This window comes from Sturnus vulgaris, chromosome 33 (assembly GCF_052056855.1).
Source record: "Sturnus vulgaris isolate bStuVul1 chromosome 33, bStuVul1.hap1, whole genome shotgun sequence".
NCBI lineage: Eukaryota > Metazoa > Chordata > Aves > Passeriformes > Sturnidae > Sturnus > Sturnus vulgaris.
Window position 1 is genome coordinate 645,561 of NC_142275.1, and position 17,989 is coordinate 663,549.

Sequence of the window (17,989 nt, forward strand, 5' to 3'; positions counted from 1 at the left end):
AAAAGTGCCCAAAAATGTGAAAAAAACCCAAAAAAAGCTCAAAAAATACCCAAAAAAATGCCCCCAAACAAGCCCAAAAAATTCCAAAAAACACTAAAAAAAGCCCCTCAAAACCCCAAAAATGCTAAAAAAACTGTCCAAAAGATACCAAAAAATGCTCAAAAAGAGCTCAAAAAATGGCAAAAAATGCCCAGAAGTGCCCGAAAAAAAGGAAAAAAATGCCCAGAAATGCTCCCAGAAATGCTAAAAAAAATGCCCCAAAAAAGCCAAAAAGAATGCCAAATATGCCAAAAAAATGCCCAGAAAAGCCCCAAAAAAGCCCTAAAAATGCAAAAAAATGCCCGAAAAAACGCTTAAAAAATGCCCCCTGAAAAGCCCTAAAAACGCCAAAAAATGCCCCAAAAATGCCCCCAAAAAAACCCCCGAAAAGCCCTAAAATTGCCAAAAAATGCCCCAAAGATGCCCAATAATACCCCAAAAAAATGCTAAAAGAACGCCTCCCAAATGCCCAAAAAAAGCCCCAAAAATCCCCAAAAAAATGCCCCCAAAAGCCCAAAAAATGCCCAAAAAAATGACAAAAAAGCCCAAAAAAAAGCCCCAAAGGTGCCAAAGTTACCCCAGTGCCACGGCCGGGCCTCACCTGAAGGAGAAGGCGTCGGGCAGCAGGTAAACGCCGTCGCCCACGCGGTACTGGACGCCGTTCTTGGTGGCCACGGCGTAGAACATTTTACCGTCGGCCTCCTCCAAAGGCTCGGCCACCTTGGGGATCTCCTTGTGCCTCACCTCGTCCAGGCGAGCGCAGCTCATGCAGAACCTACGGAAACACGGCGACATCCCCCCTCAAAAAAAAATCCCGATTTGGGGGAGAAGCCCCAAAATTTTGGGTGGTTTTGGTGGTTTTTTTTTGCACCCCGGAACTGACTTGTACTTGTTGTCGTCGGAGGGGGGCGCGGCGGGCGGGCTCTCGAAGCGCGCGTACTCCTGGTCGTACCACATCTGGTAGAAGAAGGTGCGGCCGTCGTCCTCCACCACCTTGATCTCGGTGTCCAGCCCGCCCTGATGGACACACGGACACAGACGGGGGTGAACGGTGCTGGCCACGGTGACTGGTGACGGTCACGGTGAGCGGTGACAGCCACGGTGAGCGGTGACACCAACAGTGACTGGTGACAGTCACGGTGAGCAGTGACAGCCACAATGACTGGTGATGGTCACGGTGAGCGGTGACAGCCACGGTGAGCGGTGACAGCCACGGTGAGCAGTGACAGCCACGGTGACCAGTGCTGGCCACGGTGACTGGTGACGGTCACGGTGAGCGGTGACAGCCACGTGTGAGCGGTGACAGCCACGGTGAGCGGTGACAGCCACGGTGAGAGGTGACAGCCACGGTAAGCGGTGACACCAACGGTGACTGGTGACAGCCACGGTGAGCAGTGACAGCCACGGTGACCGGTGACAGCCACAATGACTGGTGACAGCCACGGTGAGCAGTGACAGCCACGGTGACCGGTGACAGCCACAATGACTGGTGACAGCCACGGTGAGCAGTGACAGCCACGGTGACCGGTGACAGCCACAATGACTGGTGACAGCCACGGTGAGCAGTGACAGCCACGGTGACCGGTGACAGCCACAATGACTGGTGACAGCCACGGTGAGCGGTGACAGCCACGGTGAGCACTGACCATCACTGACCAGCACTGGCCAAACTGACCAGCACTAACCAGTAACAACCACACTGACCAGTAACAACCATACTGACCACCCTGACCAGCGCTGACCACACTGACCATCACTAACCAGTAACAATCATCCTGACCATCACTGACCACACTGACCACCCTGACCAGTAACAACCACACTGACCAGCCCTGACCACCCTGACCAGTAACAAACACACTGACCATCACTGACCAGTAACAATCATCCTGACCATCACTGACCACACTGACCACCCTGACCATCACTGACCACACTGACCACCCTGACCAGCACTGACCACCCTGACCAGTAACAACCACACTGACCAGCACTGACCACCCTGGCCACCCCGGCCGGAGCCCGTGGCCGTGTCCACACCCACCTCCATGGCCCAGTTTTCCGAGGGGGCCTTGTAGATGACGTTGACCTTGCCGTGGATGTAGGAGAGCTGCATGTCCTCGCACTCGTCCACCAGGAACAGCTCCAGGGGGTCCGAGGTGGCCCCCAGGACGGTGTCCGAGCCCGGGCAGAACCAGTGGGCGTGGAACATCTGGACACCGCTGTCCTCCCACATGGCCGTCACCCTGGGGGGCGGGGTGGCGTCAGAGGGGACGGCCTCGTGGGCCCCGAACCCAGGGGAGAATGGGGAACACACCTGGCCAGGTAGAGGGGCTTGGTGTCCCCAAATCCATGGGAGAATGGGGATCACACCTGGCCAGGTAGAGGGGCTTGGTGTCCCCAAATCCATGGGAGAATGGGGATCACACCTGGCCAGGTAGAGGGGCTTGGTGTCCCCAAATCCATGGGAGAATGGGGATCACACCTGGCCAGGTAGAGGGGCTTGGTGTCCCCAAATCCATGGGAGAATGGGGAACACACCTGGCCAGGTAGAGGGGCTTGGTGTCCCCAAATCCATGGGAGAATGGGGAACACGCCTGGCCAGGTAGAGGGGCTTGGTGTCCCCAACCCCATAAGAGAATGGGGAACACACCTGGTCAGGTAGAGGGGCTTGGTGTCCCCAACTCCGTGGGAGAATGAGGATCACACCTGGCCAGGTAGAGGGGCTTGGTGTCCCCAAATCCATGGGAGAATGAGGATCACACCTGGCCAGGTAGAGGGGCTTGGTGTCCCCAAATCCATGGGAGAATGAGGATCACACCTGGCCAGGTAGAGGGGCTTGGTGTCCCCAAATCCATGGGAGAATAGGGATCACACCTGGCCAGGTAGAGGGGCTTGGTGTCTCCACATCCATGGGAGAATGAGGATCACACCTGGCCAGGTAGAGGGGCTTGGTGTCCCCAACCCCATGGGAGAATGGGGATCACACCTGGCCAGGTAGAGGGGCTTGGTGTCCCCAACCCCATGGGAGAATGGGGATCACACCTGGCCAGGTAGAGGGGCTTGGTGGGGATGTCCCCATGTCCCCACCCCACGGGAACATGGAGAACTCACCTGGCCAGGTAGAGGGGCTTGGTGGGGTCGTCAGGGCTCACGGACACGCAGTCCCCGACCTCCAGCGTCTCGGAGTCGATGCAGACGCGTTGGTAAAAATCCTTCTTGCCATCGCTCTGCCGGGACACGGCCGCGGTTACAGGTACCCGCCTCACCTGGCTGGGGCCCTCACCTGGGTGGGTTCCCTCACCTGGGTGGGTTCCCTCACTTGGATGGGTTCCCTCACCTGGATGGTTCCATCACCTGGATGGTTCCATCACCTGGATGGTTCCCTCACGTGGATGGGTTCCCTCACCTGAATAGGTCCCTCACCTGGATGGGATCCCTCATCTGAATGGGTTCCCTCACCTGGATGGTTCCCTCACCTGGATGGGTTCCCTCACCTGAATAGGTCCCTCACCTGGATGGGATCCCTCACCTGAATGGGTTCCCTCACCTGGATGGTTCCCTCACCTGGATGGGTTCCCCTCACCTTGCCAGGCCCCCTCACCTGCCCAGGTGTCTCACCTTGACGGGCTCCCCGACCCAGCAGATCCGGCTCTTGTTCTGTTTCTTCTTGCGGCCCTGCAGCATCTTCTTGGGCGAGGGCATCTCGGGGATGTTGTCATCGACCTCCTCATCCTCATCTGCCTCCCGCACCGCCAGGTTGGGACACCTGGCATGGCACCAGAGAGTCACCGGGGGCTTGGGGACAGGGACAGTGACAGCAGGGTTTGGGGACAGGGACAGGGGCCTTGGGGACGGGGACAGGGGGTTTGGGGATGGGGACAGGGGGCTTGGGGACAGGGACAGGGGGTTTGGGGACAGGGGGTTTGGGGACAGGGACACTGGGGACAGGGACAGTGACAGGGGGTTTGGGGACAGGGCCACTGGGGACAGGGACACTGGGGACAGTGACAGGGGGTTTGGGCACAGGGACACTGGGGACAGGGACACTGGGGACAGGGACACTGGGGACAGGGACATTGGGGACAGGGCCACTGGGGACAGGGCCAGGGGGTTTGGGGACAGGGACACTGGGGACAGGGACATTGGGGACAGGGCCATTGGGGACAGGGACAGTGGGGACAGGGACACTGGGGACAGGGCCTGGCACCTCCTCTGCAGACACGCCTGCTTGCTGCGGCCGCTGCCCCCGAACTTGACCATGTTCTGGCACGCCTTGCACTTGCCACACTCGGGCTGCTGGCACACCTGGCACGGGACAGGGACACCGGTGACAACGATGGCGACCAAGGTCAACCAACCCAACCCACGGCGTTGGCCAATGTTGGAACATTCTCCAAAATCAACCAAGCCAACCCACGGCGTTGATGTTGACCAAGACTGGAAGACTCTCCAAGGCAAACCAACCCAACCCATGACGTTGACCAAGACTGGAAGATTCTCCAAGATCAACCAACCCAACCATGACCAAGGTTGGAAGATTCTCCAAGACAAACCAACCCAACCCAACCCATGACATTGACCAAGGTTGGAAGACTCTCCAAGATCAACCAACCCAATTCATGCCATCCATGTTGGCCAACACTGGGAATCCTTCAAGATCAACCAACCCATGACATTGCCCAAGGTTGGAAGACTCTCCAAGATAAACGAACCCAACCCATGACATCAACATTGACCAAGGTTGGAAGACTCTCCAAGATCAACCAACCCAACTCATGCCATTCATGTTGGCCAACACTGGGAATCCTTCAAGATCAACCAACCCAACCCATGACATTGATCAAGGCTGGAAGACTCTCCAAGATCAACCAACCCAACTCATGACATCAACACTGACCAAGTCTGGAAGACTCTCCAAGATCAACCAACCCAACTCATGCCATTGACCAAGGCTGGAAGACTCTCCGAGATCAACCAACCCAACTCATGCCATTCATGTTGTCCAACACTAAGAGTCCTTCAAGATCAACCAACCCAACCCATGACGTTGACCAAGACCAACCACCCCAACGCCGCGTCCCCGGGCCGGCGCCCTTCGGTCACCTCGCAGACGCCGCAGCGCCGGCGCTTGGTGGCGTTCTCCTTGTCGTCCTCGCGCTCGTCCTTCTCGATCTGCTCCGAGAAGAAGGTGTCGAAGATGAGGTACACCAGCTTGGTGGTGGTGGCCTTGGTGGGACCCTTGTCCTTGTCGATGCGCGTGGGGTGCCGGATGGCCTGGCGCCGCACGGCGCGCCTGCGACACGGGGACAGCGCTCAGGCCGCGCCCGGCGACCGCCGCGCCGCCCCAGGGGCGCCAGGTGGGGGTCCCCAAAGGGCTTGGGTGGGTTTGGTTTTGCCCAGTTTTGGGAGGCTCTTCCCGGTTTTGGAAAGGCTTTTTGTGATTTTTTTGGGAGGATTCTCCCAATTTTTGGGGAATTCTTGCAGTTTTGGGAGGATTCTACCAGGTTTGGGAGGGTCATTCCAGTTTTGGAAGGGTTTTTGGGATTTTGGGTGGATCTTCCCAGTCTTGGGAGACTTTCTGTGATACTTGAGAGGATCTTAACAATTTAGTGAGGATTCTCCCACTTTCATGGGAGTTTTTGTGATTTTGGGAAGATTCTCCCAGTTTGTGGAGAATTCTCACGGTTTTGGGAGAATTCTACCAGTTTTGGGAGGGTCTTCCCAGTTTTGGGAGGGTTCTTCTGATTTTGGGAGGATCTTCCCAATTTTGTTGGATTCTCCCAGTTTTGTGAGAGTTTTTGTGATTTTGGGAGGATCTTCCCAATTTTAGGAGAATTATCCCAGTTTTGGGAGGATCTTCCCAGTTTCAGGAGGATTTTCGTGGTTTTGGGAGGATTCTCCCAGTTTTGGGGAATGTTTCTGATCCCACAGCTGAACCCAAATCCTCACCACTCTTGGCAAAATCTCCCCAATTTCAGTTAAATTCTCCCAATTTTGTGACTGCAGAACCCAAACCCCACCCAATTTTGGGTCCATCTCCCCATTTTTGCAACCTCTAAGCCCAAACCCTTCCCGATTTTTGGGCACATCCTCTCATCTCGATGTCCCCACCTCCCGGATTTTGGTGGGATTTTCCCGATTTTGGCTTTTCCATGCCCAAACCTCACCTCTTGCCCAGGGTGACGCCGGCCAGTTTGATGAGGTCCCTCATGCAGGGCGTGATGAGCACCGGGGGCTCGTCGCTGTCGCCGGCCTCGTCGTAGCTCTCCACCTGCTCCACCACGAACTGGGCGTGGCGCAGCAGAGAGTCCTCCGTGAAACGGTTGAAGTTGAGCCCGGCCGGCGGCACCGTGGTCTGGGGGAATTTGGGAATGGTTGGGAAAGGTTTGGGAATGGTTTGGGAAAGTTTGGGAATTGTTTGGGAAGGGTTTGGGAAAGTTTGGGAAGGGTTTGGGATGGTTGGGAATTGTTTGGGAAGGGTTTGGGATGGTTGGGAATTGTTTGGGAAGGGTTTGGGATGGTTGGGAACGGCCACTGATCCATCCAGAGATCACCCATTCCAAGGGTCACCAAGGTTGGGATGGTTGGGAAGGGTTGGGAAGAGTTGGAAGGGTTGGGAATGGTTGGGGTGACACTACGGAGAGGTGACACTGCAGGGAGGTGACACCATGGTGACAGTGACAGCATGGAGAGGTGACAGCACGGGGAGGTGACACTGCAGTGACAGTGACACCATGGGAAGGCGACACCATGGTGACAGTGACACCACAGGGGGAGTGAGACCCTGCGGTGACAGTGACACCATGGAGAGGTGACACCATGGTGACAGTGACACCATGGAGATGTGACACCAGGGGAAGGTGACACCATAGTGACAGTGACAGCACAGAGAGGTGACAGCACAGAGAGGTGACACCATAGTGACAGTGACATCACGGAGAGGTGACATCACGGAGAGGTGACACCACAGGGAGGTGCCACCACGGAGAGGTGACACCACAGGGAGGTGACACCACGGAGAGGTGCCACCACAGGGAGGTGACACCATAGTGACAGTGACACCACAGAGAGGTGACACCACAGGGAGGTGACACCACAGAGAAGTGACACCACAGGGGGGTGAAACCATGTAGAGGTGACACCACGGGGAGGTGCCACCACAGGGAGGTGCCACCACAGGGAGGTGACACCACAGGGAGGTGACACCACAGGGAGGTGACACCATAGTGACAGTGACACCACAGAGGGGGTGACACCACAGACAGGTGACACCACAGACAGGTGACACCACAGGGAGGTGACACCACGGAGAGGCGACACCACAGGGAGGTGAAACCACAGGGAGGTGACACCACAGAGAGGTGACACCATGGTGACAGTGACACCACAGGGAGGTGACACCATGGTGACAGTGACACCACAGGGAGGTGACACCACAGGGAGGTGACACCACAGGGAGGTGCCGCCATGGTGACAGTGACACCACAGAGGGGGTGACACCACAGGGAGGTGACACCACGGTGACAGTGACACCACGGAGAGGTGACACCACAGACAGGTGCCACCACAGGGAGGTGCCACCACAGGGAGGTGACACCACGGTGACAGTGACACCATGGAGAGGTGACACCACAGGGAGGTGCCACCACAGAGAGGTGACACCACGGAGGTGGCGCTGTCACCTCGATCTTGTTGAGCAGGTCCTCGTAGCTGACGTGGCGGTTGTTCTGCAGGAACTCCACCACGATCTTGCTCATGTAAATCTTCTCCTGCATCAGCGCGAAGGTGGGCGCGTACTCCTCGCTCGGCTCCATCAGGATGTAATCAGCAAAGGCTGGGAAAAAAAACCCCCAAAATCGTGGGGTTTGGGGGGAAAAAATGGGGGGGAAGAGGGGAGAGAAGGAGAGGGGGAAAGGGAAGGAAAAGAGGAAAAAAAAATAAGGGAAAAATAGAGGGGAAGTGGGGAAAAAGGGGAAAAAATGAAAAAGTAGGAGTGGAGAAAAGGGAAAAATGATGAATGAAAATAAAGGGAAAATGGAAGAAAGATGGAAAAATAAGCACGAAGAAAGAGAGGAAGGTAGAAAAAAGAGAAGAAAAAAATCAAGAAAAAACAGCGAGAAAGGTGGAAAAACCAGGAAATAGGCAAAATGAAGGAAAAGGAGGAAGAAAAGGTGGGAAAAAAGAAAGAAATCGGGGAAAAATAAAGGGAAAAGGAGGGGGAAAGTGAGAAAAAGAGGAGACAAAATAAAGGAAAAAATAGGGGGGAAGTGGGAAAAAAGGGGAAAAAAAGAAAAAGTAGGAGTGGGGAAAAGAGGAAAACAGAGGGAGAAAAGATGAATGAAAATAGGGGAGAAATAGAAAAAAGAGGTAAAAATAAGCAGGAGAAGGTAGAAAAAAGAGAAGAAAAAATCAAGAAAAAATAGCGGGAAAGGTGGAAAAAACAGGAAATGGAAAAAATGAAGGAAAAGGAGGAAGAAAAGGTGGGAAAAAGAGAAGAAACGGGAGAAAAATAAAGGGAAAAGGAGGGGGAAGGTGAGAAAAAGAGGAGGAAAAAGAAAGGAAAAAATAGGGGGAAAATTGGGAAAAGTAAGAGGAAATGGGGAAAAAATAAAGGAAAAGGAGAAAGCAAAAGTGGGAAAAAAAGGAGAAAAAAGTAAAGGAAAAAGGAAGGGGAAAGGTGGGAAAAACAAGAGAAAAGAGAGAAAATAAAGGAAAAAGAAAGGGGAAATGTGGGAAAAGAGGAGAAAAGAGAGAGAAAACGGAAAAAAGAGGAGAAAAAAGGGGAAAGAAAGAAAAAAGAAAAAAGGACAAAAGGGAAAAGGGGAAAAGAGTAGAAAAAAGAAGAAAGGAGGAAAAAAGAGAGAGAAGAGAAGAAAAGAAAACAGAAATTGGAAAAATGAGAAAAAATGGAAAGAAAAAGAGAAAATGAAAGAAAATGAAACAAAAATTAAGAAAGAAACAGAGGAAAAAAAAAAGAAAAAAAAAAGGAGGGAAAGAAGAGAAAGGGGAAAAAGGGGAAGGGCAAAAACCCTGAAACCCTCCCCTGAAAAAACCTCAAAAAAATCCTGAAATAACCTAAAACCAACATTAAAAAAATGAAAATTTCCCCCAAAACCAACCCCAAAAAAAGCTGAAAATTTCCCCCAAAAAAGCTGAAAATTTCCCCCCAAACCAACCTTAAAAAGCTGAAAATTTCCCCCAAAACCAACCCAAAAAAAGCTGAAAATTACCCCCCAAAACCAACCCAAAAAAGCTGAAAATTACCCCCCAAAACCAACCCAAAAAAAGCTGAAAATTTCCCCCAAAACCAACCCAAAAAAAGCTGAAAATTTCCCCCAAAACCAACCCAAAAAAAGCTGAAAATTACCCCCCAAAACCAACCCAAAAAAAGCTGAAAATTTCCCCTAAAACCAACCTTAAAAAGCTGAAAATTTCCCCCAAAACCAACCCAAAAAAAGCTGAAAATTACCCCCCAAAACCAACCCAAAAAAAGCTGAAAATTACCCCCCAAAACCAACCCCAAAAAAGCTGAAAATTTCCCCAAAACCAACCCAAAAAAGCTGAAAATTTCCCCCCAAACCAACCCCAAAAAAGCTGAAAATTTCCCCCAAAACCAACCCAAAAAAGCTGAAAATTTCCCCCAAAACCAACCCAAAAAAAGCTGAAAATTACCCCCCAAAACCAACCCCAAAAAAGCTGAAAATTTCCCCAAAACCAACCCAAAAAAAGCTGAAAATTTCCCCCAAAACCAACCCAAAAAAAGCTGAAATTTCCCCCAAAACCAACCCAAAAAAAGCTGAAAATTTCCCCCAAAACCAACCCAAAAAAGCTGAAAATTACCCCCCAAAACCAACCTTAAAAGCTGAAAATTTCCCCCAAAAAAGCTGAAAATTCCCCCAAAACCAACCCAAAAAAAGCTGAAAATTCCCCCAAAACCAACCCAAAAAAAGCTGAAAATTTCCCCTAAAACCAACCCAAAAAAAGCTGAAAATTTCCCCCAAAAAAGCTGAAAATTCCCCCAAAACCAACCCAAAAAAAGCTGAAAGTTTCTCCCAAAACCAACCCCAAAAAAGCTGACAATTCCCCCAGAACACCCCCCAAGCCCCTCCTCACCCGTGCTGAAGCCGATCAGAGCCTTCTCCCCTCCGTCGAATCCCGTGATCCACCAGGCATTGATGGGCCCCAACTTCTTGGCTCTCACCCCACCTGCCAGGCCATAAAAAAAAAAAAAAAAAAAAAGGGGACAATTCCCACCTGGGACCTGGGGAATTCCCAGGAATCCCGGGCCTGTCCTCACCGTCCAGGCAGGGGTTGTCATCGTAGATGGGTTTGACGACGCCGCTGAAGTAGAGCTCGATGTTCCTCTCGATGAGGCCGGTGTCGAAGGGACACAGATGTCCCCTCTTGTCATAAACGCTGTCGAGGGGGGACACAAAGAGAGTGGGGCACGATTCCAGAGAGGGGGGGGATCCCTGTGGGGGAGGGAGGGGAGGGGTCTCACCTGAAGGAGGTGACTTTGTGCTGGGGAAGGTCCTCGTAGCTCTCGAAGCCGTCCTCGTTGGCGTCGAAGATGGACAAACGTTCGTCCGTCAGCATCTCCGGTTCCTCCAGCTGCGTTGGGACAGGGAATAAATTAAAAAAAAAATTTTTAAAAACCCCAAAATTGGGATTCATGGATATTCCTGAGCTAGGGGAAGGAGGGTTCAAATCCCTTACGGCATCATCGGGGTCCCCTTGGAAGAATTTGAGGTCGGGGTCGTCCAGGTACTGCCGGCAGTCGAGGCATTTTGGGGGGGTGGTCTGTGGGAGAGGGGAGGGACAGGCAGCTTTTCCCAAAACTTCCAAAATTATCCCAGATTTCAGCAAAATTTCCCATCAGAAGCAGCCCCAGCTGGTTGGTTTTGGGGAGCTGAACGAGTTGGAAATGGGTTTATTTTCCCACCCTTTGGAATAATCAATTTATCCCAAAAACTCCCCCAAATTTAGGAGTTTTAAAAGATTTAAAAAATCCCCCAAAAAAGCTGGAATGAGGAGGAACTTACTTTAGCAGGAGCACTGATTTTAACCTGAGGGATTTCATCTTTGATTTCTGACCTGGAGGGAAAAATGAAATCCTGGGATGAGGATGGAGCAGTGACGTCATCGGTGTCATTGTCACCGTCACTGGGACACGGCTCCGGTCGGGAACGTTCCCGTTCCCTTCTCCTCACCCATCTTTGGTTTCCATTTTCATCCTTTTCTCATCTTGATCCTGGAGAAAAAGGCAAAAAAAAATGGGAAAGGAGCAGGAAAATCCAATCCCAGAATGGTCAAAATTCACCTGGATGCCACAGCTGAGCAAAATTCCAGGAAATCATCCCAAAAAATTATCAGGGAAAGGTCAGGGATGTCACCAGTGACCAAAATCCCAGAAAATCATCCCAAAAATGATCTGGGAAAGGTCAGGGATGTCACCAGTGACCAAAATCCTAGGAAATCATCCTAAAAATGACCTGGGAAAGGTCAGGGATGTCACAGTGACCAAAATCCCACGAAATCAGCCCAAAAATGCTTTGAGAAAGGTCAGGGATTGTCACCAGTGACCAAAATCCCAGGAAATCAGCCCAAAAACGACCCAGGACAGGTCTGAGATGTCACAAGAGCCCAAAATCCCAGGAAATCACCCCCAAAAAACGACCCCAAAAATGTCACCCCCCGACCTTCTCCTCCAGCTCCTCCTCCTCCTTGTCCACGTTCATCAGCTCCGGCTTCACCTCCCCGTTCACCTCCTCCGATTTCCGCTTGTTGGACCTGCGGGGCCGAGCTGGGATTGGGATTTCTGGGGCACGGGAAGGGGTTGGGATTGGGGGATGAGGAAGAGGATGAGGAGGATGAGGAGGATGAGGAGGAAGAGGAGGCACTGACCCTTTGGACAGGAGGCTGAGCACGGACGGCTGCCGGCCGGAGCTGCGCGTGACGCGGGAGCTGCCGGGAGCCTCTGCGGGAAGAGCACGGAAATGGATCCCAAATCCCTTTCCCGAGGGGATCCCAATGGGAATTGTCACTCCACAAGGCCAGGAGACCCCAAAACCTCTGCCAGGGGATCCCAAAACCCCTTCCCAAGGAGGTCTCAAAACCCTTCCTAAGGGGATCCCAAAACCCTTCCCAAGGAGACCCCAGCTCTCAATCCCAATGGAAACTGTCACAACCCCAAGGCCAGGAGACCCCAAAACCTCTGCCAGGGGATCCCAAAACCCTTCCCAAAGGAATCCCCCTCTCCATTCCAATGGAGATTGCCACATCTCAAAACCAAGAGACCCCAAACTCCTTCCCAAAGGGACCCCAGCTCTCAATCCAAACGGGAATTGTCACACCCCAAAACCAGGAGACCCCAAAACCATTCCCAGGAGGATCCCAGCTCTCAATCCCAATAGGAATTGTCACACCCCAAAACCAAGAGGCCACAAAACCAGGAGACTCCAAAACCCTTCCTGAGGGGATCCAGAGACCCCAAAACCCTTCCCAAAGGGACCCCAGCTCTCAATCCAAACGGGAATTGTCACACCCCAAAACCAGGAGACCCCAAAACCCTTCCCAAAGGGACCCCAGCTCTCAATCCCAATAGGAATTGTCACACCCCAAAACCAGGAGACCCCAAAACCATTCCCAGGGGGATCCCAGCTCTCAATCCCAATAGGAATTGTCACACCTCAAAACCAACAGACCCCAAAACCATTCCCAGGGGGATCCCAGCTCTCAATCCCAAAGGGAATTGTCACACCTCAAAACCAAGAGACCCCAAAACCTTTCCCAGGGGGATCCCAAGACCCCAGAATCCTTCCCAAGGGGATCCTCCTCTCAATCCCAAAGGGAATTGTCACACCCCAAAACCAGGAGACCCCAAACCCCTTCCAAAGGGGATCCCCCTCCCCATCCCAACAGGAACCACCACCCCCCACGAACCACACCCCAAAGCCACCCCGGGAACCCCACACCGTTACTTTTGGCGTCGCCGTTGGAGCGGCTCCTGCGGGATTTCCGCGCCCGCGCCGCGGGGCCGGACCAGGACGAGGATGAGGACGGTGCCAGCCCCTCCTCGAGCTCCATGGCTCCATCCATGGCTCCATCCATGGCTCCATCCATGGCTCCATCCATGGCTCCATCCATGGCTCCATCGTCGTCGCCGGCGCGCTCCGAGTCGTCGTCGCTGCCGTAGGCGCCGTTGCCGGCACAGCCGTTGGCGCCATTTTGTGCCGAGAGCTCCTGGTGCAGCAGAGCCTTCACCTTGGCCAGGTAACGCTCCTGGGGGAGGGCAGTGCCTGGGGCTGAGCCTGAATGCTGGGGTTTGGCTGGGGGGGGAGCCCAAATCCCATAGGAGAAGTGGGAGCTGATCCCAAATCCCACAGGGATCTGAATCCTGGGTTTGTCCCCAAATCCCACAGGGATCTGAATCCTGGGTTTGTCCCCAAATCCCACAGGGATCTGAATCCTGGGGTTTGTCCCCAAATCCCACAGGGATCTGAATCCTGGGGTTTGTCTGGGGTGTGATCCCAAATCCCACAGGGATCTGAATCCTGGATTTGTCTGGGATGTGATCCCAAATCCCACAGGAATCTGAATCCTGGGGTTTGTCTGGGATGTGATCCCAAATCCCACAGGGATCTGAATCCTGGGGTTTGTCCTGGATTGTGATCCCAAATCCCACAGGGATCTGAATCCTGGGTTTGTCCTGGGGTGTGATCCCAAATCCCACAGGGATCTGAATCCTGGGGTTTGTCCTGGATTGTGATCCCAAATCCCACAGGGATCTGAATCCTGGATTTGTCTGAGGTGTGATCCCAAATCCCACAGGTAAAGTGGGGACTGATCCTAAATCCCGGGGTTTCCCCGATATCTAATCCTGTTTGCTGAGGTTTTATCCCAAATCCCGGGGTTTTATCCCAAATCCCAGTGTTTTCCTGAGCTTCTCACAGTGTATCCCTGCTGTTTTCCTGGTATTTTTGCGGTGTTTCCCCAGTGTTTCTCCAGTGTTTTCCCGGTGTTTTCCCGGTATTTTCCCAGTGTTTTCCCAGTGTTTCCCTGGTATTTTCCCGGTGTTTTCCCAGTGTTTTCCCAGTGTTTCCCTGGTATTTTCCCAGTGTTTTCCCAGTGTTTTCCCGGTGTTTCCCTGGTATTTTCCCAGTGTTTTCCCAGTGTTTTCCCAGTGTTTTCCCAGTGTTTCCCTGGTATTTTCCCCGTGTTTTCCCAGTGTTTTCCCGGTGTTTCCCTGGTATTTTCCCGGTGTTTTCCCAGTGTTTTCCCGGTGTTTTCTCCCCACTCCAGGGTTTGGGGCTCTCACCTCGGAGAGCTCCTCTCGGCGCAGTTTGGCCTCGAGCTCGCTGAGCTGCAGCTGCACCTCGGCCTGCAGGAACCCATGGATGAGGCTGAGCTTCTCCTGGACACTCTCCTGGGGACAGTGGGGACATTGGGGACACTGGGGACAGTGTGGGGACAGCGTGGGGACATTGGGGACAGCAGGGACAGGAACCCATGGATGAGGCTGAGCTTCTCCTGGACACTCTCCTGGGGACAGTGGGGACAGTGTGGGGACACTGGGGACAGTGTGGGGACATTGGGGACAACGTGGGGACACTGGGGACAGTGTGGGGACACTGGGGACAACGTGGGGACATTGGGGACAGTGTGGGGACATTGGGGACAGCAGAGACAGGAACCCATGGATGAGGCTGAGCTTCTCCTGGACACTCTCCTGGGGACAGTGGGGACAGTGTGGGGACATTGGGGACACTGGGGACAGTGTGGGGACACTGGGGACAGCGTGGGGACATTGGGGACAGTGTGGGGACATTGGGGACAGTGTGGGGACATTGGGGACAGCAGGGACAGGAATCCATGGATGAGGCTGAGCTTCTCCTGGACACTCTCCTGGGGACAGTGGGGACAGTGTGGGGACATTGGGGACAGTGTGGGGACACCGGGGACAGTGTGGGGACACTGGGGACAGCGTGGGGACACTGGGGACAGTGTGGGGACATTGGGGACAGCGTGGGGACACTGGGGACAGCGTGGGGACATTGTGGGGACAGCATAGGGACACGGATGAGGCTGAGCTTCTCCTGGACACTCTCCTGGGGACAGTGGGGACAGTGTGGGGACAGTGGGGACATTGGGGACAGTGTGGGGACATTGGGGACAGCAGGGACAGGAACCCATGGATGAGGCTCAGCTTCTCCTGGACACTCTCCTGGGGACACTGGGGACAGCGTGGGGACATTGCAGGGGACACAGGCACTGCCCAGGTGACAGTGGGGACATCCTGCACTCACCTTCTCTCCCAGGTTCTCCTCATCCCGATCCAAGTCCTGCAGCCTGGGGGGGGGCAGAGCTGGGGGTCAGCGAGGGGGGACACCAAGGGAGGGGACAAAGGGACACTGGGGGATGGCCCCAGAGGGGACAGCTCGGGCCAGGAATGGGGGAATTCCAGGGGGGGACAGGGACATCACATCCCCCCCCTGTGACACCGGGAACGATTCCCAAGGGAAGGGACACCCCAGGAATGTCCCCGTGCACTGGGATGTGGGGCTGGGAGCCTCGGGAGTGCCGGGATTGGGGTCAGGACCCCCGGGATTGGGGTCAGGACCCCCTGAACTGGGGTCAGGACCCTCGAGATCGGGGTCAGGACCCTCGGGATTGGGGTCAGGACCCCCGGGATTGGAGTCAGGACCCTCGGGATCGAGATCAGGACCCTCGGGATTGGGGTCAGGACCCCCGGGATTGGGATCAGGACCCCCGGGATTGGGATCAGGACCCCCGGGATCGGGGTCAGGACCCCCTGAATTGGGGTCAGGACCCTCGGGATTGGGATCAGGACCCCCAGGATTGGGATCAGGACCCCCAGGATGGGGTCAGGACAGGGGTCACGACCTAGGTCAGGACCCCTTTGGTGCCAGGGCCATTCCCCATGGGAATTCCCCATCCACTGGGATTTGGGATGGGACCCCCGGGGATGGCTCCTGTCCCCCAGGGGTGGCTCCTGTCCCCCAGGGGTGGCTCCTGTCCCCAGGCCACCCCCCTGTCCCCTGTCACATTCAGCCCTCCTTCCCTTTTTCCTTTTTCCCGCCAGATCCAGGGGAGGTTTTGGGGGGATCCAGGGGGGTTTTGGGGGGATCCAGAGGGGTTTTGGGGGGGCTCCGGTGTCCCCCAGGTTTGGGGACAGCCACGCCGGAAGTGGGGGAGGGGTTGGGGCCCCCCCCTTCCTGCGCGGGCTGGGGGGGACAGGAAGGATTTTGGGGAAGGGGGGGACAGTGACAATTCCCGCCGGGATCACCCCAAAATGTGCCACCCCTCCCACCCCAAAAATCCCTGGGAAAGGGGACACGGGGCGAGGACAAAGCTGGGGCCACGTGGGCACCCCAAAATTGGGGGAGGGGGGAGCTTGGGGGTCCAGGAAAGGAGGAGACCCAAAAATATGGGGGGGGGGGGTCACTGCAGAGGGGGGGGTCAGGGCACTTTTGGGGGGTTAGGGTGATTTCGGGGGGGGTCAAGTAAAGGTCAAGGCAGTCCTGGGGCTGTCAGGGTGATTTTGGAGGGATCAAGGAGGGTCAGCCCAGTTCTGGGAGGTCAGGGTAATTTTTTGGGGGGGTCAAGGGGGGTCAGGGTAATTTTGAGGGGGGTCAGGTCAGTTCTGGGGGGCTCAGGGTAATTTTTGGGGGTCTGTCAGTGCAGGGTGATGCTGGGGCAGGGGTGAGAGTCCAATCCCGAGGGGCTCAAGGTGGCGTTGAGGGGGGGGTCAGTGCTTTGGGGGGGTGTCAATGCCATTTTTGGGGGATCAGCGTCATTTGGAGGGGTCAATGCCATGGAGGGGTCAATGACAGGACTGAAAGGGGGGTTCAGTGCCATGGGGGTGGCACTGCCAAGGCTGAGAGGTTTCTGCCCATCCTGGTGGCCCCCAGCCCATCCCTGAGGGGCAGTGAGGGGCCATGAGGGGCTGTGAGAGGTTGTGGGGGGCCATGAAGGGCTGTGGGGGCTCTGAGATGTTGTGAGGTGCCATGAGGGCTCTGAGGGGCTGTGAGGGCTCTGAGAGGTTTTTGGGCCTTTGAGGAGTTTTGGGGGCTGTGAGGAGCCATGAGGGGCTCTGAGGGGTTGTGAAGGTCCATGAGGGGCTCTGAGGAGCCATAAGAGGCTCTGAAGGATTCTGAGAGACTCTGAAGGGCTGCGAGGGGCTCTGAAGGCTGTGGGAGGTGGTGAGGGCTGTGAGGGGTTCTGAGGGCTCTGACGGGCTGTGAGGGTCCATGAGGGGCTCTGAGGGGCCATGAGGGATTCTAAAGGGCTGTGAGAGGCTCTGACGGGGCCCTCACTCCCGTCTCCCGGCCGGGACTCACCGTCGGCGCAGCTCGGCGGGCAGCGGGGCCGGCGGCAGCGGCGCAGCGCGGGCCGGCATCGGGAGCGGGGCAGGGGCCGGGCCGGGGGCGCGGGGCGGGCTCGGGGCCCGGTTCGGGTCCCGGTTCGGGGCCGGGGTCGGAAGCGCGCTCGGGGCCCGGCTCGGCGGGACCGGGAGCGGCTTCGCGCGGAAACGAGCGGCGGGAGCGGGGCGGCGCCGACCACCGCGCGGGGGGAGCCGGGGCGCACCATGCTGCCGCCGCGGGGGGGGACAACGCGGGCCAGGGCGGTCCCCGCCACACCGGAGGGACCGGGAAGGGATCGAGGGGAACCGGGGGGATCGCGGCGGTACCGGGAGTGGCGGGGGGGGGGGTGGATGGGGAGGCTTCGGGGGGGAACGGAGCGGTGAGGGGGGGAGTGGGAGGTACCACTGAGAGGAGACGGGGGGAGGCGGGAGATACCACTGAGGGCAGATGGGAGGTACCACTGAGAGAAGACGGGGGGAGGTGGGAGGTGCCACTGAGGGGAGACAGGGAGAGATAGGAAGTACCACTGAGAGGAGACGGGGGGAGATAGGAAGCACCACTGA

The 17,989-nt window shown here is 55.4% G+C and overlaps 1 protein-coding gene across 1 annotated transcript in view; it reads right to left on the bottom strand.

Moving 5' to 3' along the window:
• DNMT1 (DNA methyltransferase 1) overlaps nt 1-17,543 on the bottom strand; it is a 34,305-nt gene extending 16,762 nt beyond the window's left edge. The window contains exons 1-21 of the mRNA XM_088154947.1: nt 17,403-17,543; nt 15,348-15,390; nt 14,360-14,467; nt 13,023-13,323; nt 11,947-12,019; nt 11,742-11,832; nt 11,253-11,293; nt 11,085-11,136; nt 10,759-10,842; nt 10,544-10,653; nt 10,340-10,458; nt 10,156-10,248; nt 7,725-7,876; nt 6,210-6,397; nt 5,146-5,335; nt 4,250-4,347; nt 3,661-3,808; nt 3,154-3,269; nt 2,084-2,285; nt 923-1,056; nt 641-814 (exon numbers count right to left, since the gene is read on the bottom strand). Of these exons, the coding sequence (XP_088011073.1) occupies nt 641-814; nt 923-1,056; nt 2,084-2,285; nt 3,154-3,269; nt 3,661-3,808; nt 4,250-4,347; nt 5,146-5,335; nt 6,210-6,397; nt 7,725-7,876; nt 10,156-10,248; nt 10,340-10,458; nt 10,544-10,653; nt 10,759-10,842; nt 11,085-11,136; nt 11,253-11,293; nt 11,742-11,832; nt 11,947-12,019; nt 13,023-13,323; nt 14,360-14,467; nt 15,348-15,390; nt 17,403-17,461 (2,576 nt within the window). The 5' untranslated portion in view covers nt 17,462-17,543. The remainder of the gene's footprint in view (nt 1-640; nt 815-922; nt 1,057-2,083; nt 2,286-3,153; nt 3,270-3,660; nt 3,809-4,249; nt 4,348-5,145; nt 5,336-6,209; nt 6,398-7,724; nt 7,877-10,155; nt 10,249-10,339; nt 10,459-10,543; nt 10,654-10,758; nt 10,843-11,084; nt 11,137-11,252; nt 11,294-11,741; nt 11,833-11,946; nt 12,020-13,022; nt 13,324-14,359; nt 14,468-15,347; nt 15,391-17,402) is intronic.
• Between the last annotated feature and the right edge of the window lie 446 nt (nt 17,544-17,989).